General features: G+C 50.4%; 1 protein-coding gene across 1 annotated transcript in view; it reads right to left on the bottom strand.

The window, feature by feature from the left end:
• The window catches only part of LOC128652819 (phospholipase A1 member A-like), a 161,131-nt gene extending 137,434 nt beyond the window's left edge, over positions 1-23,697 (bottom strand). Inside the window, exons 1-2 of the mRNA XM_053705775.1 lie at positions 23,493-23,697; positions 11,632-11,833 (exon numbers count right to left, since the gene is read on the bottom strand). Coding sequence (XP_053561750.1) covers positions 11,632-11,833; positions 23,493-23,565 — 275 coding nt within the window. The 5' untranslated portion in view covers positions 23,566-23,697. The remainder of the gene's footprint in view (positions 1-11,631; positions 11,834-23,492) is intronic.
• Between the last annotated feature and the right edge of the window lie 1,703 nt (positions 23,698-25,400).

Below are 25,400 nucleotides of genomic sequence, written 5' to 3'. Positions count from 1 at the left end.
AATTTATTCAGCCAAAAAGGTTCCCTATCTATCACATGTGCGATAGATAGAATTATAGGCTTCAAGTACTTTCCACTTATTTCTAAGTGACTGCAGCGCTGCCCCCAAACCAAACAGCCCCTAACTTTCTTAATGAAGAGAGCCAGTCGTCACGGCTCCTCCTACTGCTTCAGCTTGAAACGGAGTCATAGCAAGTGAGAGGAGAGGCAGTGCTGGCTGAGAGAGAGGAGAGGCAGTGCTGGCTGAGAGAGAAAGGAGAGGCAGTGCTGCTGAGAAAGAGGAGAGGCAGTGCTGCTGAGAGAGAGGAGAGGCAGTGCTGCTGAGAAAGAGGAGAGGCAGTGCTGGTGAGAGAGAGAGGAGAGGCAGTGCTGCTGAGAAAGAGGAGAGGCAGTGCTGGCTGAGAGAGAGAGGCAGTGCTGGCTGAGAGACAAAAGAGGCAGCGCTGGCTGAGAGACAAGGGAGGCAGTGCTGGCTGAGAGCCAAGGTAGGCAGTGCTGGCTGAGAGAGAGGAGAGGCAGTGATGGTTGAGAGAAAGGAGAGGCAGTGCTGGCTGAGAGAGAGGAGAGAAAGTGTTGGCTGAGAGAGAGGAGAGGCAGTGCTGGCTGAGAGGGAGGAGAGTCAGTGCTGGCTGAAAGAGAAGAGAGTCAGTGCTGTCTGAAAGAGAGGAGAGGCAGTGCTGGCTGACAGAGAGGAGAGGCAGTTCTGTCTGTGAAAGAGAAGAGGCAGTGCTGGCTGAGAGAGAGGAGAGGCCATGCTGACTGAGAGAGGAGAGGCAGTGCTGGCTGAGAGAGAGGAGAGGCAGTGCTGGCTGAGAGGGAGGAGAGGCAGTGCTGGCTGAGAGGGAGGAGAGGCAGTGCTGGCTGAGAGAGAGGAGAGGCAGTGCTGGCTGAGAGAGAGAGGAGAGGCAGTGCTGGCTGAGAGAGAGAGGAGGGGCAGTGTTGCTGAGAAAGAGGAGAGGCAGTGCTGGCTGAGAGAGAGAGGCAGTGCTGGCTGAGAGACAAAAGAGGCAGCGCTGGCTGAGAGACAAGGGAGGCAGTGCTGGCTGAGAGCCAAGGTAGGCAGTGCTGGCTGAGAGAGAGGAGAGGCAGTGATGGTTGAGAGAAAGGAGAGGCAGTGCTGGCTGAGGGAGAGGAGAGAAAGTGTTGGCTGAGAGAGAGGAGAGGCAGTGCTGGCTGAGAGGGAGGAGAGTCAGTGCTGGCTGAAAGAGAAGAGAGTCAGTGCTGTCTGAAAGAGAGGAGAGGCAGTGCTGGCTGACAGAGAGGAGAGGCAGTTCTGTCTGTGAAAGAGAAGAGGGAGTGCTGGCTGAGAGAGAGGAGAGGCTATGCTGACTGAGAGAGGAGAAGCAGTGCTGGCCGAGAGAGAGGAGAGGCAGTGCTGGCTGAGAGAGAGGAGAGGCAGTGCTTGCTGAGAGAGAGGAGAGGCAGTGCTGGCGGAGAGAGAGAAGAGGCAGTGCTGGCCAAGAAAGAGGTGAGACAGTGCTGGCTGAGAGAGAGGAGAGGCAGTGCTGGCCAAGAAAGAGGGGAGGCAGTGCTGGCGGAGAGAGGAGAGGCATTGCTGGCCGAGAAAGAGGAGAGGCAGTGCTGGCTGAGAAAGGACACACAGTGCTGGCTGAGATAGGAGAGGCAGTGCTGGCTGAGAGACAAGAGAGGCAGTGCTGGCTGAGAGCTAAGGTAGGCAGTGCTGGCTGAGAGAGAGGAGAGGCAGTGATGGTTGAGAGAAAGGAGAGGCAGTGCTGGCTGAGAGGGAGGAGAGTCAGTGCTGGCTGAAAGAGAGGAGAGTCAGTGCTGTCTGAAAGAGAGGAGAGTCAGTGCTGGCTGACAGAGAGGAGAGGCAGTTCTGTCCGTGAAAGAGAAGAGGCAGTGCTGGCTGAGAGAGAGGAGAGGTCATGCTGACTGAGAGAGGAGAGGCAGTGCTGGCCGAGAGAGAGGAGAGGCAGTGCTGGCCAAGAAAGAGGGGAGGCAGTGCTGGCGGAGAGAGGAGAGGCATTGCTGGCCGAGAAAGAGGAAAGGCAGTGCTGGCTGAGAGAGGACACACAGTGCTGGCTGAGATAGGAGAGGCAGTGCTGGCTGAGAGAGAGGAGAGGCAGTGCTGGCTGAGAGAGAGGAGGCAATGCTTGCTGAGAGAGGAGAGGCAGTGCTGGCGGAAAGAGAGGAGAGGCAGTGCTGGCCGTGAAAGAGGAGAGGCAGTGCTGGCTGAGAGACAGAAGAGGCAGTGCTGGCCGAGAGAGAGGAGAGGCAAAGCTGGCTGAGAGGCAATGCTGTCTGAGAGAGGCGAGGCAATGCTGGCCGAGAGAGAGGCAGTGCTGGCCGAGACAGAGGAGAGACAGTGCTGGCTGAGAGAGGAAAGGCAGTGCTGGCTGAGAGAGAGGAGAGGCAGTGCTGGCTGAGAGAGAGAAGGGGCAGTGCTGGCTGAGAGAGAGGAGAGGCAGTGCTGGCTGAGAGAGATGAGAGGCAGTGCTGGCTGAGAGAGAGGAGAGGCAGTGCTGGCTGAGAGAGAGGAGGGTCAGTGCTGGATGAGAGAGAGAGGAGAGGCAGTGCTGGCTGAGAAACAAAAGAGGCAGTGCTGGCTGAGAGAGAGGAGAGGCAGTGCTGGCTGAGAGAAAGGAGAGGCAGTGCTGTCTGAGAGAGAGGAGAGGCAGTGTTGGCTGAGAGAGAGGAGAGACAGTGCTGGCTGAGAGGGAGGAGAGGCAGTGCTGGCTGAGAGAGAGGAGAGACAGTGCTGGCTGAGAGAAAGGAGAGGCAGTGCTGGCTGAGAGGGAGGAGAGGCAGTGCTGGCTGAAAGAGAGGAGAGTCAGTGCTGTCTGAAAGAGAGGAGAGGCAGTGCTGACTGAGAGAGAGGAGAGGCCGTGCTGGACGAGAAAGAGAAGAGGCAGTGCTGGCTGAGAGGGAGGAGAGGCAGTGCTGGCGGAGAGAGAGGAGGGGCAGTGCTGGCTGAGAGAGAGGAGAGGCAGTGCTGGCTGAGAGAGAGGAGAGGCAGTGCTGGCTGAGAGAGAGGAGAGGCAGTGCTGGCGGAGAGAGGAGAGGCATTGCTGGCCGAGAAAGAGGAGAGGCAGTGCTGGCTGAGAAAGGACACACAGTGCTGGCTGAGATAGGAGAGGCAGTGCTGGCTGAGAGACAAGAGAGGCAGTGCTGGCTGAGAGCTAAGGTAGGCAGTGCTGGCTGAGAGAGAGGAGAGGCAGTGATGGTTGAGAGAAAGGAGAGGCAGTGCTGGCTGAGAGGGAGGAGAGTCAGTGCTGGCTGAAAGAGAGGAGAGTCAGTGCTGTCTGAAAGAGAGGAGAGGCAGTGCTGGCTGACAGAGAGGAGAGGCAGTTCTGTCCGTGAAAGAGAAGAGGCAGTGCTGGCTGAGAGAGAGGAGAGGTCATGCTGACTGAGAGAGGAGAGGCAGTGCTGGCCGAGAGAGAGGAGAGGCAGTGCTGGCCAAGAAAGAGGGGAGGCAGTGCTGGCGGAGAGAGGAGAGGCATTGCTGGCCGAGAAAGAGGAAAGGCAGTGCTGGCTGAGAGAGGACACACAGTGCTGGCTGAGATAGGAGAGGCAGTGCTGGCTGAGAGAGAGGAGAGGCAGTGCTGGCTGAGAGAGAGGAGGCAATGCTTGCTGAGAGAGGAGAGGCAGTGCTGGCGGAAAGAGAGGAGAGGCAGTGCTGGCCGTGAAAGAGGAGAGGCAGTGCTGGCTGAGAGACAGAAGAGGCAGTGCTGGCCGAGAGAGAGGAGAGGCAAAGCTGGCTGAGAGGAGAGGCAATGCTGTCTGAGAGAGGCGAGGCAATGCTGGCCGAGAGAGAGGCAGTGCTGGCCGAGACAGAGGAGAGACAGTGCTGGCTGAGAGAGGAAAGGCAGTGCTGGCTGAGAGAGAGGAGAGGCAGTGCTGGCTGAGAGAGAGAAGGGGCAGTGCTGGCTGAGAGAGAGGAGAGGCAGTGCTGGCTGAGAGAGATGAGAGGCAGTGCTGGCTGAGAGAGAGGAGAGGCAGTGCTGGCTGAGAGAGAGGAGGGTCAGTGCTGGATGAGAGAGAGAGGAGAGGCAGTGCTGGCTGAGAAACAAAAGAGGCAGTGCTGGCTGAGAGAGAGGAGAGGCAGTGATGGTTGAGAGAAAGGAGAGGCAGTGCTGTCTGAGAGAGAGGAGAGGCAGTGTTGGCTGAGAGAGAGGAGAGACAGTGCTGGCTGAGAGGGAGGAGAGGCAGTGCTGGCTGAGAGAGAGGAGAGACAGTGCTGGCTGAGAGAAAGGAGAGGCAGTGCTGGCTGAGAGGGAGGAGAGGCAGTGCTGGCTGAAAGAGAGGAGAGTCAGTGCTGTCTGAAAGAGAGGAGAGGCAGTGCTGGCTGACAGAGAGGAGAGGCAGTTCTGTCTGTGAAAGAGAAGAGGCAGTGCTGGCTGAGAGAGAGGAGAGGCTATGCTGACTGAGAGAGGAGAAGCAGTGCTGGCCGAGAGAGAGGAGAGGCAGTGCTGGCTGAGAGAGAGGAGAGGCAGTGCTTGCTGAGAGAGAGGAGAGGCAGTGCTGGCGGAGAGAGAGAAGAGGCAGTGCTGGCCAAGAAAGAGGTGAGACAGTGCTGGCTGAGAGAGAGGAGAGGCAGTGCTGGCCAAGAAAGAGGGGAGGCAGTGCTGGCGGAGAGAGGAGAGGCATTGCTGGCCGAGAAAGAGGAGAGGCAGTGCTGGCTGAGAAAGGACACACAGTGCTGGCTGAGATAGGAGAGGCAGTGCTGGCTGAGAGACAAGAGAGGCAGTGCTGGCTGAGAGCTAAGGTAGGCAGTGCTGGCTGAGAGAGAGGAGAGGCAGTGATGGTTGAGAGAAAGGAGAGGCAGTGCTGGCTGAGAGGGAGGAGAGTCAGTGCTGGCTGAAAGAGAGGAGAGTCAGTGCTGTCTGAAAGAGAGGAGAGGCAGTGCTGGCTGACAGAGAGGAGAGGCAGTTCTGTCCGTGAAAGAGAAGAGGCAGTGCTGGCTGAGAGAGAGGAGAGGTCATGCTGACTGAGAGAGGAGAGGCAGTGCTGGCCGAGAGAGAGGAGAGGCAGTGCTGGCCAAGAAAGAGGGGAGGCAGTGCTGGCGGAGAGAGGAGAGGCATTGCTGGCCGAGAAAGAGGAAAGGCAGTGCTGGCTGAGAGAGGACACACAGTGCTGGCTGAGATAGGAGAGGCAGTGCTGGCTGAGAGAGAGGAGAGGCAGTGCTGGCTGAGAGAGAGGAGGCAATGCTTGCTGAGAGAGGAGAGGCAGTGCTGGCGGAAAGAGAGGAGAGGCAGTGCTGGCCGTGAAAGAGGAGAGGCAGTGCTGGCTGAGAGACAGAAGAGGCAGTGCTGGCAGAGAGAGAGGAGAGGCAAAGCTGGCTGAGAGGAGAGGCAATGCTGTCTGAGAGAGGCGAGGCAATGCTGGCCGAGAGAGAGGCAGTGCTGGCCGAGACAGAGGAGAGACAGTGCTGGCTGAGAGAGGAAAGGCAGTGCTGGCTGAGAGAGAGGAGAGGCAGTGCTGGCTGAGAGAGAGAAGGGGCAGTGCTGGCTGAGAGAGAGGAGAGGCAGTGCTGGCTGAGAGAGATGAGAGGCAGTGCTGGCTGAGAGAGAGGAGAAGCAGTGCTGGCTGAGAGAGAGGAGGGTCAGTGCTGGATGAGAGAGAGAGGAGAGGCAGTGCTGGCTGAGAAACAAAAGAGGCAGTGCTGGCTGAGAGAGAGGAGAGGCAGTGATGGTTGAGAGAAAGGAGAGGCAGTGCTGTCGGAGAGAGAGGAGAGGCAGTGTTGGCTGAGAGAGAGGAGAGACAGTGCTGGCTGAGAGGGAGGAGAGGCAGTGCTGGCTGAGAGAGAGGAGAGACAGTGCTGGCTGAGAGAAAGGAGAGGCAGTGCTGGCTGAGAGGGAGGAGAGGCAGTGCTGGCTGAAAGAGAGGAGAGTCAGTGCTGTCTGAAAGAGAGGAGAGGCAGTGCTGACTGAGAGAGAGGAGAGGCCGTGCTGGACGAGAAAGAGAAGAGGCAGTGCTGGCTGAGAGGGAGGAGAGGCAGTGCTGGCTGAGAGAGAGGAGGGGCAGTGCTGGCTGAGAGAGAGGAGAGGCAGTGCTGGCTGAGAGAGAGGAGAGGCAGTGCTGGCTGAGAGAGAGGAGAGGCAGTGCTGGCGGAGAGAGGAGAGGCATTGCTGGCCGAGAAAGAGGAGAGGCAGTGCTGGCTGAGAAAGGACACACAGTGCTGGCTGAGATAGGAGAGGCAGTGCTGGCTGAGAGACAAGAGAGGCAGTGCTGGCTGAGAGCTAAGGTAGGCAGTGCTGGCTGAGAGAGAGGAGAGGCAGTGATGGTTGAGAGAAAGGAGAGGCAGTGCTGGCTGAGAGGGAGGAGAGTCAGTGCTGGCTGAAAGAGAGGAGAGTCAGTGCTGTCTGAAAGAGAGGAGAGGCAGTGCTGGCTGACAGAGAGGAGAGGCAGTTCTGTCCGTGACAGAGAAGAGGCAGTGCTGGCTGAGAGAGAGGAGAGGTCATGCTGACTGAGAGAGGAGAGGCAGTGCTGGCCGAGAGAGAGGAGAGGCAGTGCTGGCCAAGAAAGAGGGGAGGCAGTGCTGGCGGAGAGAGGAGAGGCATTGCTGGCCGAGAAAGAGGAAAGGCAGTGCTGGCTGAGAGAGGACACACAGTGCTGGCTGAGATAGGAGAGGCAGTGCTGGCTGAGAGAGAGGAGAGGCAGTGCTGGCTGAGAGAGAGGAGGCAATGCTTGCTGAGAGAGGAGAGGCAGTGCTGGCGGAAAGAGAGGAGAGGCAGTGCTGGCCGTGAAAGAGGAGAGGCAGTGCTGGCTGAGAGACAGAAGAGGCAGTGCTGGCCGAGAGAGAGGAGAGGCAAAGCTGGCTGAGAGGAGAGGCAATGCTGTCTGAGAGAGGCGAGGCAATGCTGGCCGAGAGAGAGGCAGTGCTGGCCGAGACAGAGGAGAGACAGTGCTGGCTGAGAGAGGAAAGGCAGTGCTGGCTGAGAGAGAGGAGAGGCAGTGCTGGCTGAGAGAGAGAAGGGGCAGTGCTGGCTGAGAGAGAGGAGAGGCAGTGCTGGCTGAGAGAGATGAGAGGCAGTGCTGGCTGAGAGAGAGGAGAGGCAGTGCTGGCTGAGAGAGAGGAGGGTCAGTGCTGGATGAGAGAGAGAGGAGAGGCAGTGCTGGCTGAGAAACAAAAGAGGCAGTGCTGGCTGAGAGAGAGGAGAGGCAGTGATGGTTGAGAGAAAGGAGAGGCAGTGCTGTCTGAGAGAGAGGAGAGGCAGTGTTGGCTGAGAGAGAGGAGAGACAGTGCTGGCTGAGAGGGAGGAGAGGCAGTGCTGGCTGAGAGAGAGGAGAGACAGTGCTGGCTGAGAGAAAGGAGAGGCAGTGCTGGCTGAGAGGGAGGAGAGGCAGTGCTGGCTGAAAGAGAGGAGAGTCAGTGCTGTCTGAAAGAGAGGAGAGGCAGTGCTGACTGAGAGAGAGGAGAGGCCGTGCTGGACGAGAGAGAGAAGAGGCAGTGCTGGCTGAGAGGGAGGAGAGGCAGTGCTGGCTGAGAGAGAGGAGGGGCAGTGCTGGCTGAGAGAGAGGAGAGGCAGTGCTGGCTGAGAGAGAGGAGAGGCAGTGCTGGCTGAGAGAGAGGAGAGGCAGTGCTGGCGGAGAGAGAGGAGAGGCAGTGCTGGCCAAGAGAGAGGAGAGGCATTGCCGGCCGAGAGAGAGGAGAGGCAGTGCTGGCCGAGAGAGAGGAGAGGCAGTGCTGGCTGAGAGAGAGGAGAGGCAGTGCTGGCTGAGAGAGAGGAGGGGCAGTGCTGGCTGAGAGAGAGGAAAGGTAGTGCTGGCTGAGAGAGAGGAGAGGCAGTGCTGGCTGAGAGAGAGGAGGGGCAGTGCTGGCTGAGAGAGTGAGGAGAGGCAGTGCTGGCCGAGAGAGAGGAGAGGAAGTGATGGTTGAGAGAAAGGTGAGGCATGGCTGGCTGAGAGAGAGGAGAGGCATTGCTGGCCGAGAAAGAGGAAAGGCAGTGCTGGCTGAGAGAGAGGAGAGGAAGTGCTGACCGAGAGGGAGGAGAGGCAGTGCTGGCCGAGAGAGAGGAGAGGCAGTGCTGGCTGAGAGAGAGGAGAGGCAGTGCTGGCTCAGAGAGAGGAGGCAATGCTTGCTGAGAGAGGAGAGGCAGTGCTGGCGGAAAGAGAGGAGAGGCAGTGCTGGCTGAGAGAGAGGAAAGGTACTGCTGGCTGAGAGAGAGGAGAGTCATTGCTGGCTGAGAGAGGAGAGGCAGTGCTGGCTGAGAGAGAGGAGAGGCAGTGCTGGCTGAGAGAGAGGAGAGGCAGTGCTGGCTGAGAGACAGAAGAGGCAGTGCTGGCCGAGAGAGAGGAGAGGCAGTGCTGGCCGAGAGAGAGAAGAGGCAGTGATGGTTGAGAGAAAGGAGAGGCAGTGCTGGCTGAGAGCCAAGGTAGGCAGTGCTGGCTGAGAGAGAGGAGAGGCAGTGATGGTTGAGAGAAAGGAGAGGCAGTGCTGGCTGAGAGAGAGGAGAGAAAGTGTTGGCTGAGAGAGAGGAGAGGCAGTGCTGGCTGAGAGGGAGGAGAGTCAGTGCTGGCTGAAAGAGAGGAGAGTCAGTGCTGTCTGAAAGAGAGGAGAGGCAGTGCTGGCTGACAGAGAGGAGAGGCAGTTCTGTCCGTGAAAGAGAAGAGGCAGTGCTGGCTGAGAGAGAGGAGAGGTCATGCTGACTGAGAGAGGAGAGGCAGTGCTGGCTGAGAGAGAGGAGAGGCAGTGCTGGCCAAGAAAGAGGGGAGGCAGTGCTGGCGGAGAGAGGAGAGGCATTGCTGGCCGAGAAAGAGAAAAGGCAGTGCTGGCTGAGAGAGGACACACAGTGCTGGCTGAGATAGGAGAGGCAGTGCTGGCTGAGAGAGAGGAGGGGCAGTGTTGGCCGTGAAAGAGGAGAGGCAGTGCTGGCTGAGAGACAGAAGAGGCAGTGCTGGCCGAGAGAAAGGAGAGGCAGTGCTGGCCGAGAGAGAGGAGAGGCAAAGCTGGCTGAGAGGAGAGGCAATGCTGTCTGAGAGAGGATAGGCAATGCTGGCCGAGAGAGAGGCAGTGCTGGCCGAGACAGAGGAGAGACAGTGCTGGCTGAGAGAGGAAAGGCAGTGCTGGCTGAGAGAGAGGAGAGGCAGTGCTGGCTGAGAGAGAGAAGGGGCAGTGCTGGCTGAGAGAGAGGAGAGGCAGTGCTGGCTGAGAGAGATGAGAGGCAGTGCTGGCTGAGAGAGAGGAGAGGCAGTGCTGGCTGAGAGAGAGGAGGGGCAGTGCTGGCTGAGAGAGAGAGGAGAGGCAGTGCTGGCTGAGAAACAAAAGAGGCAGTGCTGGCTGAGAGAGAGGAGAGGCAGTGATGGTTGAGAGAAAGGAGAGGCAGTGCTGTCTGAGAGAGAGGAGAGGCAGTGTTGGCTGAGAGAGAGGAGAGACAGTGCTGGCTGAGAGGGAGGAGAGGCAGTGCTGGCTGAGAGAGAGGAGAGACAGTGCTGGCTGAGAGAAAGGAGAGGCAGTGCTGGCTGAGAGGGAGGAGAGGCAGTGCTGGCTGAAAGAGAGGAGAGTCAGTGCTGTCTGAAAGAGAGGAGAGGCAGTGCTGACTGAGAGAGAGGAGAGGCCGTGCTGGACGAGAGAGAGAAGAGGCAGTGCTGGCTGAGAGGGAGGAGAGGCAGTGCTGGCTGAGAGAGAGGAGGGGCAGTGCTGGCTGAGAGAGAGGAGAGGCAGTGCTGGCTGAGAGAGAGGAGAGGCAGTGCTGGCTGAGAGAGAGGAGAGGCAGTGCTGGCGGAGAGAGAGGAGAGGCAGTGCTGACGGAGAGAGAGGAGAGGCAGTGCTGGCCAAGAGAGAGGAGAGGCATTGCCGGCCAAGAGAGAGGAGAGGCAGTGCTGGCCAAGAGAGAGGAGAGGCATTGCCGGCCAAGAGAGAGGAGAGGCAGTGCTGGCTGAGAGAGAGGAGGGGCAGTGCTGGCTGAGAGAGAGGAAAGGTAGTGCTGGCTGAGAGAGAGGAGAGGCAGTGCTGGCTGAGAGAGAGGAGGGGCAGTGCTGGCTGAGAGAGTGAGGAGAGGCAGTGCTGGCCGAGAGAGATGAGAGGCAGTGATGGTTGAGAGAAAGGTGAGGCAGTGCTGGCTGAGAGAGAGGAGAGGCATTGCTGGCCGAGAAAGAGGAAAGGCAGTGCTGGCTGAGAGAGAGGAGAGGAAGTGCTGACCGAGAGGGAGGAGAGGCAGTGCTGGCCGAGAGAGAGGAGAGGCAGTGCTGGCTGAGAGAGAGGAGAGGCAGTGCTGGCTCAGAGAGAGGAGGCAATGCTTGCTGAGAGAGGAGAGGCAGTGCTGGCGGAAAGAGAGGAGAGGCAGTGCTGGCTGAGAGAGAGGAAAGGCAGTGCTGGCTGAGAGAGAGGAAAGGTACTGCTGGCTGAGAGAGAGGAGAGTCATTGCTGGCTGAGAGAGGAGAGGCAGTGCTGGCTGAGAGAGAGGAGAGGCAGTGCTGGCTGAGAGAGAGGAGAGGCAGTGCTGGCTGAGAGACAGAAGAGGCAGTGCTGGCAGAGAGAGAGGAGAGGCAGTGCTGGCCGAGAGAGAGGAGAGGCAGTGCTGGCCAAGAGAGAGGAGAGGCAGGGCTGGCCGAGAGAGAGGAGAGGCAGTGCTGGCCAAGAGAGAGGAGAGGCAGTGCTGGCCGAGACAGAGGAGAGACAGTGCTGGCTGAGAGAGGAGAGGCAGTGCTGGCCTAGAGAGAGGAGAGGCAGTGCTGGCTGAGAGGGAGGAGAGGCAGTGCTGGCTGAGAGAGAGGAGAGGCAGTGCTGGCTGAGAGAGAGGAGAGGCAGTGCTGGCTGAGAGAGAGGAGAGGCAGTGCTGGCTGAGAGAGAGGAGAGGCAGTGCTGGCTGAGAGAGAGGAGAGGCAGTGCTGGCTGAGAGAGAGGAGAGGCAGTGCTGGCTGAGAGAGAGGAGAGGCAGTGCTGGCCGAGAGAGAGGAGAGGCAGTGCTGGACGAGAGAGAGAGAGGAGAGGCAGTGCTGTCTGAGAGAGAGGAGAGGCAGTGCTGGCTGATATTAGTTACTAAACGCATGGTTTTTCTCCAGAAGAAGACAAAATATTAGCATTGTGGGATATCGGGAGTGCTGTAAAAAGGCTTTCGCTTGCCTACGACTGGCGGTTCTCACAAGGGATCCTGCATTCTGTATTTAACCAGTGGTGGTCATCAGACTGCTGTTTCCCTATCCTTTCGCCACCTCTTAGGTTGGGAATTTTAATGTCCCTGGTCTAGTCAGACCGGGGAGATTGACAACTCCTGCCCGTACGTGATTGGCTGTGTGCGGGCAGGGGGCGCGATTGCACGCGAGCGCAAAATAGCACTTGTGCACCCCTGATTTTGATCACTAATAAAGCTATACGGACAAACTCAGCTATTCTTATAACAGCAAAACTACTTAAATGTATCTATTGTACACCCCCATTTGATTAACCCACGAGCCGCCACTGCTCACAGCGTTATGGTGGTGCAATATAACTATTAGGAGTTAGTGGCGCTTTGGAAAGGGTGGTGCTAAATGGTTAGGAAGCTGGGGAGCAGTGAGGTCTAGTTTTTATGTTGGAGATCTGGTGACCCTGTTTGTGCATGGGGTATTTGCTTCTCGAAGAAATATACAAAGTCCGGAACTTGCCGTTAAAACTTCAATGCTTTAATAAATCCTTAAAAGCGGTACATGAACATAAAACAAAAACATGCCCTTAGTATTTGCTTCTCACCTGAAGCCATGGATAATAATCTTGGTGCCCAGGGAGGCATTAAAGTGGGAGGTCCCCAGGGTGTTGTTTCCATTGACCTGGATGACTTGGCCACAGCCTGGGCTATGTGATGTATAAAGCAGGAACTGCACGTGTAGGCTGCTGCCATTTAAGATACCCGCTGTGTGGAAGTTAGAACAAACGTCTGCTATCTGGGACGCTGCTGTGGGAATAAAACAAGAGATAACTAGTGACACAGTCACCTCACAGTAACACGATAAACACCCAATCAATAACACAGCATACTGTAATATGACAGACTTTAAAGGGACACTAAACCCACATTTTTTCTTTCATGATTCAGATAGATCAGCAATTTTAAGCAATTTTCTTATTTACTCCTATTATCAATTTTTCTTTGTTCTCTTGGTATCTTTATTTGAAAAGCAGAAATGTAAGCTTTGGAGTCGGCCCATTTTAGTTTCAGCACCCTGGGTAGTGCATGCTGATTGGTGGCTACATTTAGGCCTTTACATGTCGGCATTTATCAATGTTTGGCAGACATGATTCGCTGCAGCGAATAATGTCCGCCCGCCATATGATAACTCGGCCCCTTATTCTATTTCTGCCATGTTCTGTTACAAGTATGTTTTATCTATTTCCATAAGCAGCTCTTTCTATTGATTAGAATTTCTTTGAAATCTGCAAAACAAGGAGTTGTCATAAGATCAAGGCTGGCTTGGCCCACCAGGGAACCAGGAGATTTCCTGGTGGGTCACAAAGATGAGGCTGGCCAGATACAATTTAAGATGTTGATGCAGCAGGTTTGGCATTACATCTCGATCACCTCTCCTCCTCTGAGCTATATGTCACATAATATTTTTAGTTTTATTTCTTAGACTATGTACCCTTTGGTAACTGTTACGGTTGCCTCCAGGCTGGCTAGAAGTTGGACCGTAGAAAAGGATGCTCCTAGCGCTCACCAAAGGAGCAGCAGCACCGTAGACTCTATAACTGCTGCGTAGCCACCATAAGTAATGCAGACTCTATGAACCACCACTGCTGGGCTGGTATCTCGCCGTCTGCTCTGCGCCCTGGACCTACGACCAGGCTCCAGTAGGTGAACCTCTTCCTTCTGTACCAATCCCTGTAGCTAAGGGAGTATGAAAAGCATAGCAATCCCTGTAGTGATTATAGCTGAAGCTGTCCCCTACAAACATGAGTCAAAGCTGCAAGTTAGAGGGACAGAAATAGGTCTGATTAGACAATGGGAATGTTTTATCACTAAACTTAATTAGAGCTGATCCCAGCAAACTTGTATTTAGAATGCTTCTTGAAGCTGAACAAAGTTATCTCTGTAGTTCTGACCGAAGGGTCTGTCACATAGCACTTAATGGCACACAATGAAACTGAACCAAGTGGGAGAAAGCCAGGGACAAGTCATTTCACAGGTCTGGGGACATAGTCTTAAAGGGGCATTGTTCACCAAAGTCACAATATGTCCCCAGACGGTTCTTAAAGGGCCATACACACCCAATAAAAGTTAATATGTTTTCAGGGGCACAATCTTCCAGGGGCCATAGTCATGTGGAAGGAGGCTGGCAAATAGGCTTCTCCAAAATCCAGGGAAGCAGGGCAATTTTCCATTTAAAGGGCCATTTACAAATAGCAGTTTGTAACATATCTCCCCTTTTGGAGGGAGACTAACCAGGCACCTGACCTTCTGCCGGTCAGTGCCTAAGTTAGTCTCTCAACCCACCCACAAATAATCGTTAGCAGCAAAGTAGCCCCCCCACAATACGTAGTACTGGCCTGTAAGTTCCAGGTTGTAGGATGAAAGTGTAGCATCCTCGGCCTTCCTGGCACAGCTGGGCAAATAGCTGATGGTACTTGGGGGGCAGAGGCCAGCGGCACTCTGCCCTGGTGCCAGCGCTTCTGCTGGGGTGAGGGGTTTGCAGGCCAGTCCTGTAACAAGGACAAGGTCTGTAGGGCAGAGGCCAGCAGCGCTCTGTCCTGATGCCAGCTCTTCTGCTGGGGGAATTGGGGCATAGTTCTGCCCGGTGGCAAAGGGAACGTGGTGGTCAGTGGGGGTTAACATCTCCACTGTTAACCCTGGGCCCAAGTTAGGAGTTAGCTGGGGAGGGGGAGATTGGCTTACCTCCTCCTCCTGATACTCCGGCAGCCGTTGGGAAGGGAGGTCGATGCTCTCCGCTTCCTGTGGAACATGCTGCGGCTGGGGAGAGAGACCGGTTGTCTCCTCTCCCTGGAAGGCACACTCCGGCAGGGGAGGGAGGTCGATGCTCTCCCCTCCCTGTAGCTGGGTCTGTCGCTGGGGATCTGGGCCGCCTGCCCAGCATCCCTGTTGGGCCGGTAGAGAGACTGCGGTCCCATCTCCACCTGCCTGCTGGGGGTCCTCCCAGGACCAGTCTATGAGGCCTGCTGCCTCTGGTATCTCTGGTTGGGGTTGGGGAAGGAGACCGGTTGTCTCTTCCCTCTGCACAGTATACTGTCGCTGGGGAGGGAGGTCGCTGCTCTCCTCTCCCTGTGGAACATGCTGCGGCTGGGGAGAGAGACCAGGTGTCCATACCCTCAAACTCCACAGTTGGCGCTCAAAGGCTCGTGCCGCTTCGTTCTCAGTAGCCAATTCCCAGATGAGGCGACTGACTACCTCCTGTGCAGGGTCTGCACCATATCGGACTAGCCGCCTCTTTACCTCTGGAACGAAATCAGCGCCCTCATAGCGACGGATCAGGTTGAGGTGCTCTTCACAGGGTTCTGACCAGTGTCTTGTCAGCTCCATGCTGCTGTAGGTAGGGACGCTGCGCAGTGGCTAGCATTGCCCTCAATTACTCTCCTACGATACCAGTGCTGTTGTGGTGCTGCTCCTTGCGCTAGGACGCGATCCCACCGCTGCCGCCAAATGTTACGGTTGCCTCCAGGCTGGCTGGAAGTTGGACCGTAGAAAAGGATGCTCCTAGCGCTCACCAAAGGAGCAGCAGCACCGTAGACTCTATAACTGCTGCGTAGCCACCATAAGTAATGCAGACTCTATGAACCACCACTGCTGGGCTGGTATCTCGCCGTCTGCTCTGCGCCCTGGACCTACGACCAGGCTCCAGTAGGTGAACCTCTTCCTTCTGTACCAATCCCTGTAGCTAAGGGAGTATGAAAAGCATAGCAATCCCTGTAGTGATTATAGCTGAAGCTGTCCCCTACAAACATGAGTCAAAGCTGCAAGTTAGAGGGACAGAAATAGGTCTGATTAGACAATGGGAATGTTTTATCACTAAACTTAATTAGAGCTGATCCCAGCAAACTTGTATTTAGAATGCTTCTTGAAGCTGAACAAAGTTATCTCTGTAGTTCTGACCGAAGGGTCTGTCACATAGCACTTAATGGCACACAATGAAACTGAACCAAGTGGGAGAAAGCCAGGGACAAGTCATTTCACAGGTCTGGGGACATAGTCTTAAAGGGGCATTGTTCACCAAAGTCACAATATGTCCCCAGACGGTTCTTAAAAGGCCATACACACCCAATAAAAGTTAATATGTTTTCAGGGGCACAATCTTCCAGGGGCCATAGTCATGTGGAAGGAGGCTGGCAAATAGGCTTCTCCAAAATCCAGGGAAGCAGGGCAATTTTCCATTTAAAGGGCCATTTACAAATAGCAGTTTGCAACAGTAACCCTCCTTTTGAATGGTTTCTAGGGTCTAATCAAGTCCCAATGTGTCTTCCCCAGATCACACTATGGATAATCATTTTCACACTTTGAGTTATGGTGGATGCAATTGGGTTGTAGGGTGCCTATAAAACAACAATCTAACTTTTTTTTATATTTGAAGATAATATAATATTTTTTAAACAAATATTGGGGGTTGGAGTATCCCAGTAATCCCCTTGACGAAAAATAGGGCATGTGCATTCTATTGACTCAACAGAAAATAGGGAATGGTCCTTAAAGGGACATTGAACACTAAATGCATTTTTAAGCATAGATTTGAGATTATTCCCTGCCTCCCTCTAGTCATGGATGCCGCCATGTTGAAATCTATCTTTCACTATTTCCCAGCGTTGACCTGTTCGCACATGTGCAGCAACTCTCGCACAGATTCCTGCAGTGGAACCTAAGTTCCAATATGGCTGCACCCATGATTAGAGGGGGGTGCATGAAATCTATTTAACAAAGGCGTATGTGGCCCAGAAAAAGATCTGCTCCTGTTCTGCAACACATTTCAGCTTTAGAGCTGGTCGCTGGAGATGGACAGTGAGCTAATAAGGGACAACAAACACAACGAAGATAACACACAGGGTTTGACTACAATCCTGCGCTTGTTTTCAGTAAATAACATATTTGAACTTTGGCCAGAATTGTGTTTATCCAGCGAGAAAATCCCAAACTGCTTATGCTGTTAATATCCCTAAAACTTAAAATATTCACTGCACAAATACCACACGAGATTTTTACCTGTGCTGTTAATCTTGTGAAATGTGAGCTTTTAATGACAATAGAAATATGTGTGTATGTCCCTTTAAGGGATTTGAATAGGGGCGTTATCCGTTCAGTGGGTACAAGTGTTTGTTGGGTCATGAACTTTACTATTTTTCTAAGTGCAAAACTCTATGTGCTTGGGAATGTTGCTTCATAACCTTATCCAGTATGGTTGTGGGTAATGTTCAAGGCCAGATTGGCCTATCAGACTACCAGGAGATTTCTGGGTGAGCTGCAGCGGCCTAGGCTGGAAAGCTACAATTTAAATGGGAGATTAATGGATGTAATTGGGCCTATATAAAAATAATCATGAACCTTTTTTTATACCAACTAATATAATATAATTCTGAAAATAAATATTAGGGGAAGGAGTATGCCTGTAATCAACAGAAAATAGGGCTGGTCCTCAAATTTTCCATGGCTGCTTTTTATTCCCAGTTCGGCCCTGGTAATGTTAGTGTGGTAGTATTTTGGAGGTATTTGGTAATACGTTGAAAAGTAAGTATAGAGCTGAAATGATTAAGGTGCTAGCGATAATTAACAGAAATGGCTAAATGTGATCAGGCCGATATAGAAAATGACTCATGATTCCAAAACGTAGGATTGTTACACTAAAGGTTACATGATGTAACAGATCAGAGCATGTTACTTTGGTATTATACTATCCCTTTAAGGAAATAATATATATATTATATACATGTACACATGTGCATAAATGTATGACAATAATCTGCTATATGCTATATGTATACAATATATAGATAAGGGATAGCTTGTTATGCAAAGAAACATTGCTTATTTAGAGAGTTTGTTGTATTCAAAGCTGCTGCAGTAACACACTTTCAGACAGACTGTGCTCCTCAACAGTAAAAACAGCTATTTCAAATGTCAAAATAAAGATAAATGGGTCATTTGTAAACAATTTACCACACTGTAGGAGCTCATTTTACAGTACACTGTCGCTTTAAGAAACAGTTCTCAGATACAAATATCAGGCCAGATTTTGGGTGTAACCTAACAAACAAATGTTTTAAAGACAAAACAGTATTAGGGATAGTGATAGAAGAATGGTCAGGCAGATGATGTCCTCAGACAACCCAGCAAGCTCTCCTGATTCCCCTGCGGATATCTGAAACCTCTCTGGGTCATTTAACTGCTGCTGCAGCAGAGCTGTCAAGTTACACTGTGAGATAGTGCAACACACTCTATAGAGTCTGTGTCCAGATCACACTGTCAGATAATGCAACACACTCTATAGAGTCTGTGTCCAGATCACATTGTCAGATAATGCAACACACTCTATAGAGTCTGTGTCCAGATCACATTGTCAGATAATGCAACACACTCTATAGAGTCTGTGTCCAGATCACACTGTCAGATAATGCAACACACTCTATAGAGTCTGTGTCCAGATCACACTGTCAGATAATGCAACACACTCTATAGAGTCTGTGTCCAGATCACACTGTCAGATAATGCAACACACTCTATAGAGTCTGTGTCTAGATCACACTGGTCCCTTTACTTAAAGGGACAGTATACAGCAATTTTCATATAACTAGATGTTATAGACACTACTATAAAGAATAATATGCACAGATACTGACATAAAAATCCAGTATAAAACCGGTAAAAACTTACTTAGAAGCTCCCAGCTTAGTTCTGTTGAAAAAGTTAGCTAGAACACACACTGAAAGTGACTGTATAGCAAACATAGCAGACACTACACCTCTCCACCTTCCTCTGCATATGAAAGTACCATTTACACAAACAGGAGCAAGCTGGAGGAGGAATACATCAGTATACTTCTAAAATGTTGGGGCTTGGTTAGGAGTTTGAAAATCAGAGCAATGTTATTTAAAAAATAAGCAAAACTATACATTTAAAAAAAAAAAAAACCTGTATGGGCTATATAAATGGATCATCTACAAAATATTTATGCAAAGAAAAATCTAGTGTATAATGTCCCTTTAATAAGTACAGTATCTCACAAAAGTGAGTACACCTCTCACATTTTTGTAAATATTTTATTATATCTTTTCATGTGACAACACTGAAGAAATGACACTTTGCTACAATGTAAAGTTGTGAGTGTACAGCCGGTATAACAGTGTAAATTTGCTGTCCCTTCAAAATAACTTAACACACAGCCATTAATGTCTAAACCGTTGGCAACAAAAGTGAGTACACGCCTAAGGGGAAATGTCCAAATTGGCCCCAATTAGCCATTTTCCCTCCTTGGTGTTATGTGACTCGTTAGTGTTACAAGGTCTCAGGTGTGAATGGGGAGCAGGTGTGTTAAATTTGGTGCTATCGCTCTCACGCTCTCTCATACTGGTCACTGGAAGTTCAACATGGCACCTCATGGCAAAGAACTCTCTGAGGATCTGAAAAAAAGAATTGGCCTAGGCTATAAGAAGACCCTAAAACTGAACTGCAGCACGATAAGCAAGACCATACAACGGTTTCACAGGACAGGTTCTACTCAGAACAGGCCTCACCATGGCCGACCAAAGAAGTTAAGTGCACATGCTCAGCATCATATCCAAAGGTTGTCTTTGGGAAATCGATGTATGAGTGCAAGCATGGCTGCAGAGGTCGAAGGGGTGGGGGGTCAGCCTGTCAGTGCTCAGACCATACGCCGCACACTGCATCAAATTGGTCTGCATGGGTTCATCCCAGAAGGAAGCCTCTTCTGAAGATGATGCACAAGAAAGCCTGCAAACAGTTTGCTGAAAACAAGCAGACTAAGGACATGCATTACCGGAACCATATCCTGTGGTCCGATGAGACCAAGATAAACTTATTTGGTTCAGATGGTGTCAAGCGTGTGTGGCAGGAACCAGGTGAGGAGTACAAAGATGTGTGTCTTGCCTACAGTCAAGCATGGTGGTGGGAATGTCATGGTCTGGGCCTGCATGAGTGCTGCCGGCACTGGGGAGCTACAGTTCATTGAGGGAACCATGAATACCAACATGTACTGTGAAATACTGAAGCGGAGCATGATCCCCTCCCTTCGGAGACTGGGCAGCAGGGCAGTATTCCAACATAACTACCCCAACACACACCTCCAAGATGACAACTGCCTTGCTAAGAAGCTGAGGGTAAAGGTGATGGACTGGCCAAGCATGTCTCCAGACCTAAACCCTATTGGGCATCTGTGGGGCATCCTCAAACGGAAGGTGGGGAGCGCGGAAGGTGGGGAGCGCAAGGTCTCTAACATTCACCAGCTCTGTGATGTCGTCATAGAGGAGTGGAAGAGGACTCCAGTGGCAACCTGTGAAGCTCTGTTGACCTCCATGCCCAAGAGGGTTAAGGCAGTGCTGGAAAATAATGGTGGCCACACAAAATATTGACACTTTGGACCTAATTTGGACATTTCCACCTAGGGATGTACTCATTTTTGTTGCCAACGGTTTAGACATTAATGGCTGTGTGTTGAGTTATTTTGAGGGGACAGCTAATTTACACTGTTATATCGGCTGTACACTCACTACTTTACATTGTAGCAAAGTGTCATTTCTTCAGTGTTGTCACATGAAAAGATATAATAAAATATTTACAAAAATGTCAGGGGTGTACTCACTTTTGTGAGATACTGTAGATGATAACCCCACAATCTAACATATAAAGAATATGTACAGGCACCTCTATCTGCTACTTCATTAAAGGGACAGTCTAGTAAAAATAAACTTTCATGATTCAGATAGGGCATGTCATTTTAAACAACTTTGCAATTTACTTTTATCATCAATTTCCTTTGTTCTCTTGGTATTCTTAGTTGAAAGCTAAAGCTAGGTAGGTTAAAATGCTAATTTCTTAGCATTTGAAGGCCGCCTCTTTCTGAATTTTGATATTTTTTCACAAATAGATGGCGTTAGTTCATGTGTGCCATATATATAAAATTGTGCTCACCCCCGTGGAGTTACCTAGGAATGAGCACTGATTGGCTTAAATGCAAGTCTGTCAAAATAACTGAAAAAAGGGGCAGTCTGCAGAGGCTTAGGCCTCTATTTATCAAGGTCTGTCAGACCTCGCTGAGTACGGCCATTCAGAGCTTGATAAATATGCCCCTTAGATACAAGGTAATCACAGAGGTAAAAAGTATATTAATATAGCAGTGTTAGTTATGCAAAACTGGGAAAAGGGTAATAAAGAGATTATCTATATTTTTAAACAAAAACAATTCAGGTGTAGACTGTCCCTTTAACTATGTACATTAGGGAACACTAGGCTATAAAGCTGTCAGCTGCAAAAGGGACAAATTCTCTGTGTGATGTCATTTTTTCCTTAAAAATGACTGCTGTTTGTAGCAACACATTATGGTTTCTGCAAAAGCTGTCGACAGCAGATAAGAACTTTCTCTGTATTTTAAACTAGCAAAACTCTACATTATGGGGCCGATTTATCATGTTCGGGCGGACATGATCCACTGTAGAGGGAATTTGCAAGCACACAGCATTTGCTCCAGGTCACTGTAGATGATATTATTAGGGCCATTGGTGGTGCAGGTACAGAGGTCCCAGTGACTGCCAAACTGTTTATATATTTTTACCTCACATTGCAGTGGTACCAATTGTAGCACAGCTGCTTGACTTTCATTTCCAGTGCTGTTTTAGCACAGTCTGCTTGCTCCCTTATTCTGAAGTTCCTGTGCAGTGAATGACAAAAACCAGAGTGGCTTGTGCTTCTAAATGCTGCTGAGGGAATGGAGGTGCAGACTGGGTGTGGGAGTCAGCTAATGCTCAGAATGAAGTCCAGCCCCTGGAGTTATGCTGTAGGAGGTAGCATACTCAGCAACTGATATATACGTATCACTGTTTCTATATTTATGTTAAAGTGCGTTTTATATGTATGTGTGTGTCACTGTAATCACATGTTTAAGTTTGTTCCTGTGTGTGTGTGTGAGTGAGTGAGCAAGTGTGTGTGTTTGTTCTTGTTTGTGTATGAGCAAGAGTGTGTGTTTGTTCTTGTTTGTGTGTGTGAGTGAGTGAGCAAGTGTGTGTGTTTGTTCTTGTTTGTGTGTGTGAGTGAGCAAGTGTGTGTGTTTGTTCTTGTTTGTGTGTGTGAGTGAGCAAGTGTGTGTGTTTGTTCTTGTTTGTGTATGAGCAAGAGTGTGTGTTTTTTCTTGTTTGTGTATGAGCAAGAGTGTGTGTTTGTTCTTGTTTGTGTGTGTGTGAGCAAGTGTGTGTGTTTGTTCTTGTTTTTGTGTGTGTGAGCAAGTGTGTGTGTTTGTTCTTGTTTGTGTGAGCAAGTGTGTGTGTTTGTTCTTGTTTGTGTGTTTGAGCAAGTGTGTGTGTTTGTTCTTGTTTTTGTGTGTGAGTGAGCAAGTGTGTGTGTTTGTTCTTGTTTGTGTATGAGCAAGAGTGTGTGTTTGTTCTTGTTTGTGTTTGTGAGTGAGCAAGTGTGTGTGTTTGTTCTTGTTTTTGTGTGTGAGTGAGCAAGTGTGTGTGTTTGTTCTTGTTTGTGTGTGTGAGTGAGCAAGTGTGTGTGTTTGTTCTTGTTTGTGTATGAGCAAGAGTGTGTGTTTGTTCTTGTATGTGTTTGTGAGTGAGCAAGTGTGTGTGTTTGTTCTTGTTTTTGTGTGTGAGTGAGCAAGTGTGTGTGTTTGTTCTTGTTTGTGTGTGTGAGTGAGCAAGTGTGTGTGTTTGTTCTTGTTTGTGTGTGTGTGTGAGTGAGTGAGCAAGTGTGTGTGTTTGTTCTTGTTTGTGTATGAGCAAGAGTGTGTGTTTGTTCCTGAGTGTGTAAGCAAGAGTGTGAGTTTGTGTGTGTGTCAGAGTGTGAGTTTGTGTGTGAGTGTGTGTATCAGTGTTTGAGTTTGTTAATTTGTGTGTCAGAAAAGAGTGTGTGTGTGTATGTTAGAAAAAGTGTGAGTGTGTGAGAGAAAGAGTATGTTTATTTGTGTATGTGAGGAGGCGTGTGTGTATGTGTGAGCAAACATGTGCAATGTGGGTGTTTTAAAAAGCATATATTGCAGAACTGTGTTAAAGGGGCACTGAACCCATTTTTTTCCTTTCATGATTCAGATAGAGCATGCAATTTTAAGCAAATTTCTAATTTACTCCTATTATCAAATTTTCTTCATTCTCGTGGTATCTTTATTTGAAATGCAAGAATGTAGGTTTAGATGTTGGCCCATTTTTGGTGAACAACCTGGGTTGTTCTTGTTGATTGGTGGATACATTTATCCACCAATTAAAAAGTGTTTTCCAGAGGTCTCAACAAAAAAAAAGCTTAGATGCCTTCTTTTTCAAATGAAGATAGCAAGAGAATGAAGAAAAATTGATAATAGGAGTAAATTAGAAAGTTGCTTAAAATTACTTGCTCTATCCGAATCACGAAAGAAAAAAATTTGGGTTCAGTGTCCCTTTAAGATTGGGATTTTTTAACGGAGCCAGTACACCTACCTGTGTGCCTCAGATTCCTGGGCCTGACTGATTGAGTAGAGTAAGAGGATGCTGGGGGCTACAGGGTCAGTGTACATGATCTAAAATGTCATTTGGGCATATATTGGGTGTGAAGAATATTCTGGGGTTATGCCTCTCATCTAAACTAAAATATTGGTATATAGGTGGCATTATGGGTCCACAGAAACTAAAGGGCCGAAATATCAAGCTCTGAATGGAGCTTGATGCCCCTTGTTTGCAGCGGTCTAAAGACCGCTGCTCCATAACTTTTCCGCCTGTTCTGAGGCGGCGAACAGAAATCAACCCGATCGAATATGATCGGGTTGATTGACACACCCTGCTAGCAGCCGATTGGCCGCAAATCTGCCGGGGGCGGTATGGCACAAGCAGTACTGGTGAACTGCTTGTGCAATCATAAATGCCGACAGTGTATGCTGTCTGCATTTATTGATGTGCAGCGGACATGATACGCTACATCGTAATTCTGAGGACACCCATGGCCCCTAAGTTTCTAATTATAATATACAAGGGCAGCACAGGGGCCACAGTAAGTCCTGGAGGAGTCTCTCACTCTGTCACATAGAGTGACAAGGACAACTGTATAGACTTTATATGAAGTAGTGTCGGTAGAATAGATTTGGGTACAGTCCAAATTGGAAACCAATAAACAATATATTTTGAAAAACAATTAAAACTGTCATTTTGTTAGCAAAAGTTTTAAGATAGGGACATATAGAAATGAGCCCTACACATATCATACAGTCACTGCGTAGAATGTAGAAGGCACAGGTTTCTGAATTCCACAGAGTGCACTTCATCCTTTCTGTGGACAGTGAAAATATTGCAATTTAAATACAGGAAAAGCAGCCAAAATGCACTTCAAAGTTTTTTCTCCAGCTGTAAAAATAGGCATTTTATTGTTAAACAAATATTGAGTTTAGTGTCCCTTTAAATTAACTGTTTGTTTGTTGGTTGTAACTCACCTGCAGAGGGGGTATACAGTGTCAGCATGATACCCACGAGCAGCTCCCATCTCCCCTTCAGATCTCCAACCATGATACTCGGATTATCTATGTGGTCTATTTAACCCTTTGCTTTGCTATAGCAGAAGAAAGCTAAGAAATCTTTATATCCCAGAGAGCTAACACCTTCCTTGCCAGAGAGTAGCAGAAAACAGGTCTGGAGTGATTTATTCTCTCATCTCAGCACTGCACAGACCAGGGGGCAAATGTCTTTCACACTAATATTTACACAAGCAGGGCTAACTGTGATGTTAATCTGCTCTCTGGTTCCCAGCAGTGAGTTTGTATAATTAATTATTGACTAGCCTGTGAGTATTTGCCTGAATTTAACTCCTCCCACCTCTTCTGGGGAAGTGACAACCATCTACTTATTAATGTTACATTTGTAGAGAAACAAGTTCCCAGCAACAAGATGAACAAGACTCTGCAAGGCTACACACATATGCTCTGTCTGAGTCATGATAAGATAGCTTTACATGGTGTGACATTAGATGGGTAATAGCAAACATTTAATTTCATGTCAGCAAATGTGAAGCAAATTGCCTGGAATGCACATAAGGGTTAAGGCCAGGACGGAGGAGTGGGAGTGTTCCTGTGTGTGTGAAACAAATGTTGTAGTTAGAAAGGAAGGGGTTTGGAGCACCTTTTTAAGACCTGTACAGGAAGTCCAAATCCTCTTTCTGCTGGTTCCTTTGAAGTTTCAACATGAAACGCTCCAAGAGAGTCTCTGTACCTCCAAGACGGTTCATGGAGTCTCCAGAGAAGTCTGCATAAAGAGAGTTTGTTGATGAGAGTGAAGCTGAGGAATGGATTCTGCCTTTGCCTGATGCGGTGGGTCATACCCCATTACTTTTAACCTATTCCTTGCCCCTTCCCCAGGTGGATCTGGTAAGGGTGGCAGTTCCCCACTTTCGGTCGAAATTTCGTATCAGGCCTTGTTGGAGGCTGCGGATCCGGAGGGTAGCTGGGGGGGGGGGTAGGAATGTCAGAGAGCCCATTTGAAGGCATGGCTTGATCGCGGGGTCTTGAGGTCTGTGCTGGCCTCTCCACCAGGGCCTCCCATGCGGCAGGGGTTGCGGATCCCTCCCACCATGTCCCCTTTCAAGTTCCCCGTGTTCTGGCATCGGCAGTGATATAGATAGTGGGAGCTCCGATACATTACCTGGGACTCCGGTGGTACTTACAGGCGATCAGTGGCAGTGTCCATTCTTCATTCCTTGGCAGCAGTCCTTTCCGGGCTCCAGTGGAGTTCTCGTTGGTCACTAGTAACGTGCCGGTCGATCCATGTGGTCCTCTGGTTGCGGTGGCATTTTCCGGTGTCACTTCCGGTCTGAGGTCCTTCTGCGGTGGTACTTCCGGTGGCGTCACATCTGGTGATGTCACTCTCGGAACCACTATTTGATGCCTGGCCACGAAGAGGAGCGCAACTAGTTCCCCACTGCGGCTAGACAGGAAAGAAGGGAGTACCACGGGGGGGACTTTGGCTTCAGGGGTTAGGCCTCAAAGGGCTCAAGGGTCTCAGGCATCATCAGGGGCTGCAAAAGCAAACACCGTGAAATAAAGGCAAGGGGTGATTGGCCATGATATGGGGGAAAGTAGGCTTGGGCCTTCAGTGGTTAGTGTTTGCAACAGAGATAATAAGCGTGTAGGGGCGCGATCAGTGACAAAGGGGAATACAGGTCATAATAAGGGTGACTGAGATGGATAATATGGAGTCGGATTCCACTAAGATGGGTTCCGCTATGAAAGATGTGGATGTAGAAGCTGGGGAGGGCTCATCCAGGGATACTATGAATAATCAGGTTAAGGTAGGGCAGACTATCACTGGCAGAGTAGTAACTAGATCTGCTGTCAAACAGGGTCACCCAT

Source organism: Bombina bombina, chromosome 3, assembly GCF_027579735.1.
Source record: "Bombina bombina isolate aBomBom1 chromosome 3, aBomBom1.pri, whole genome shotgun sequence".
NCBI lineage: Eukaryota > Metazoa > Chordata > Amphibia > Anura > Bombinatoridae > Bombina > Bombina bombina.
Note: the sequence above shows the minus strand (reverse complement) of the source record. Positions and strands in the feature narration are given on the sequence as shown.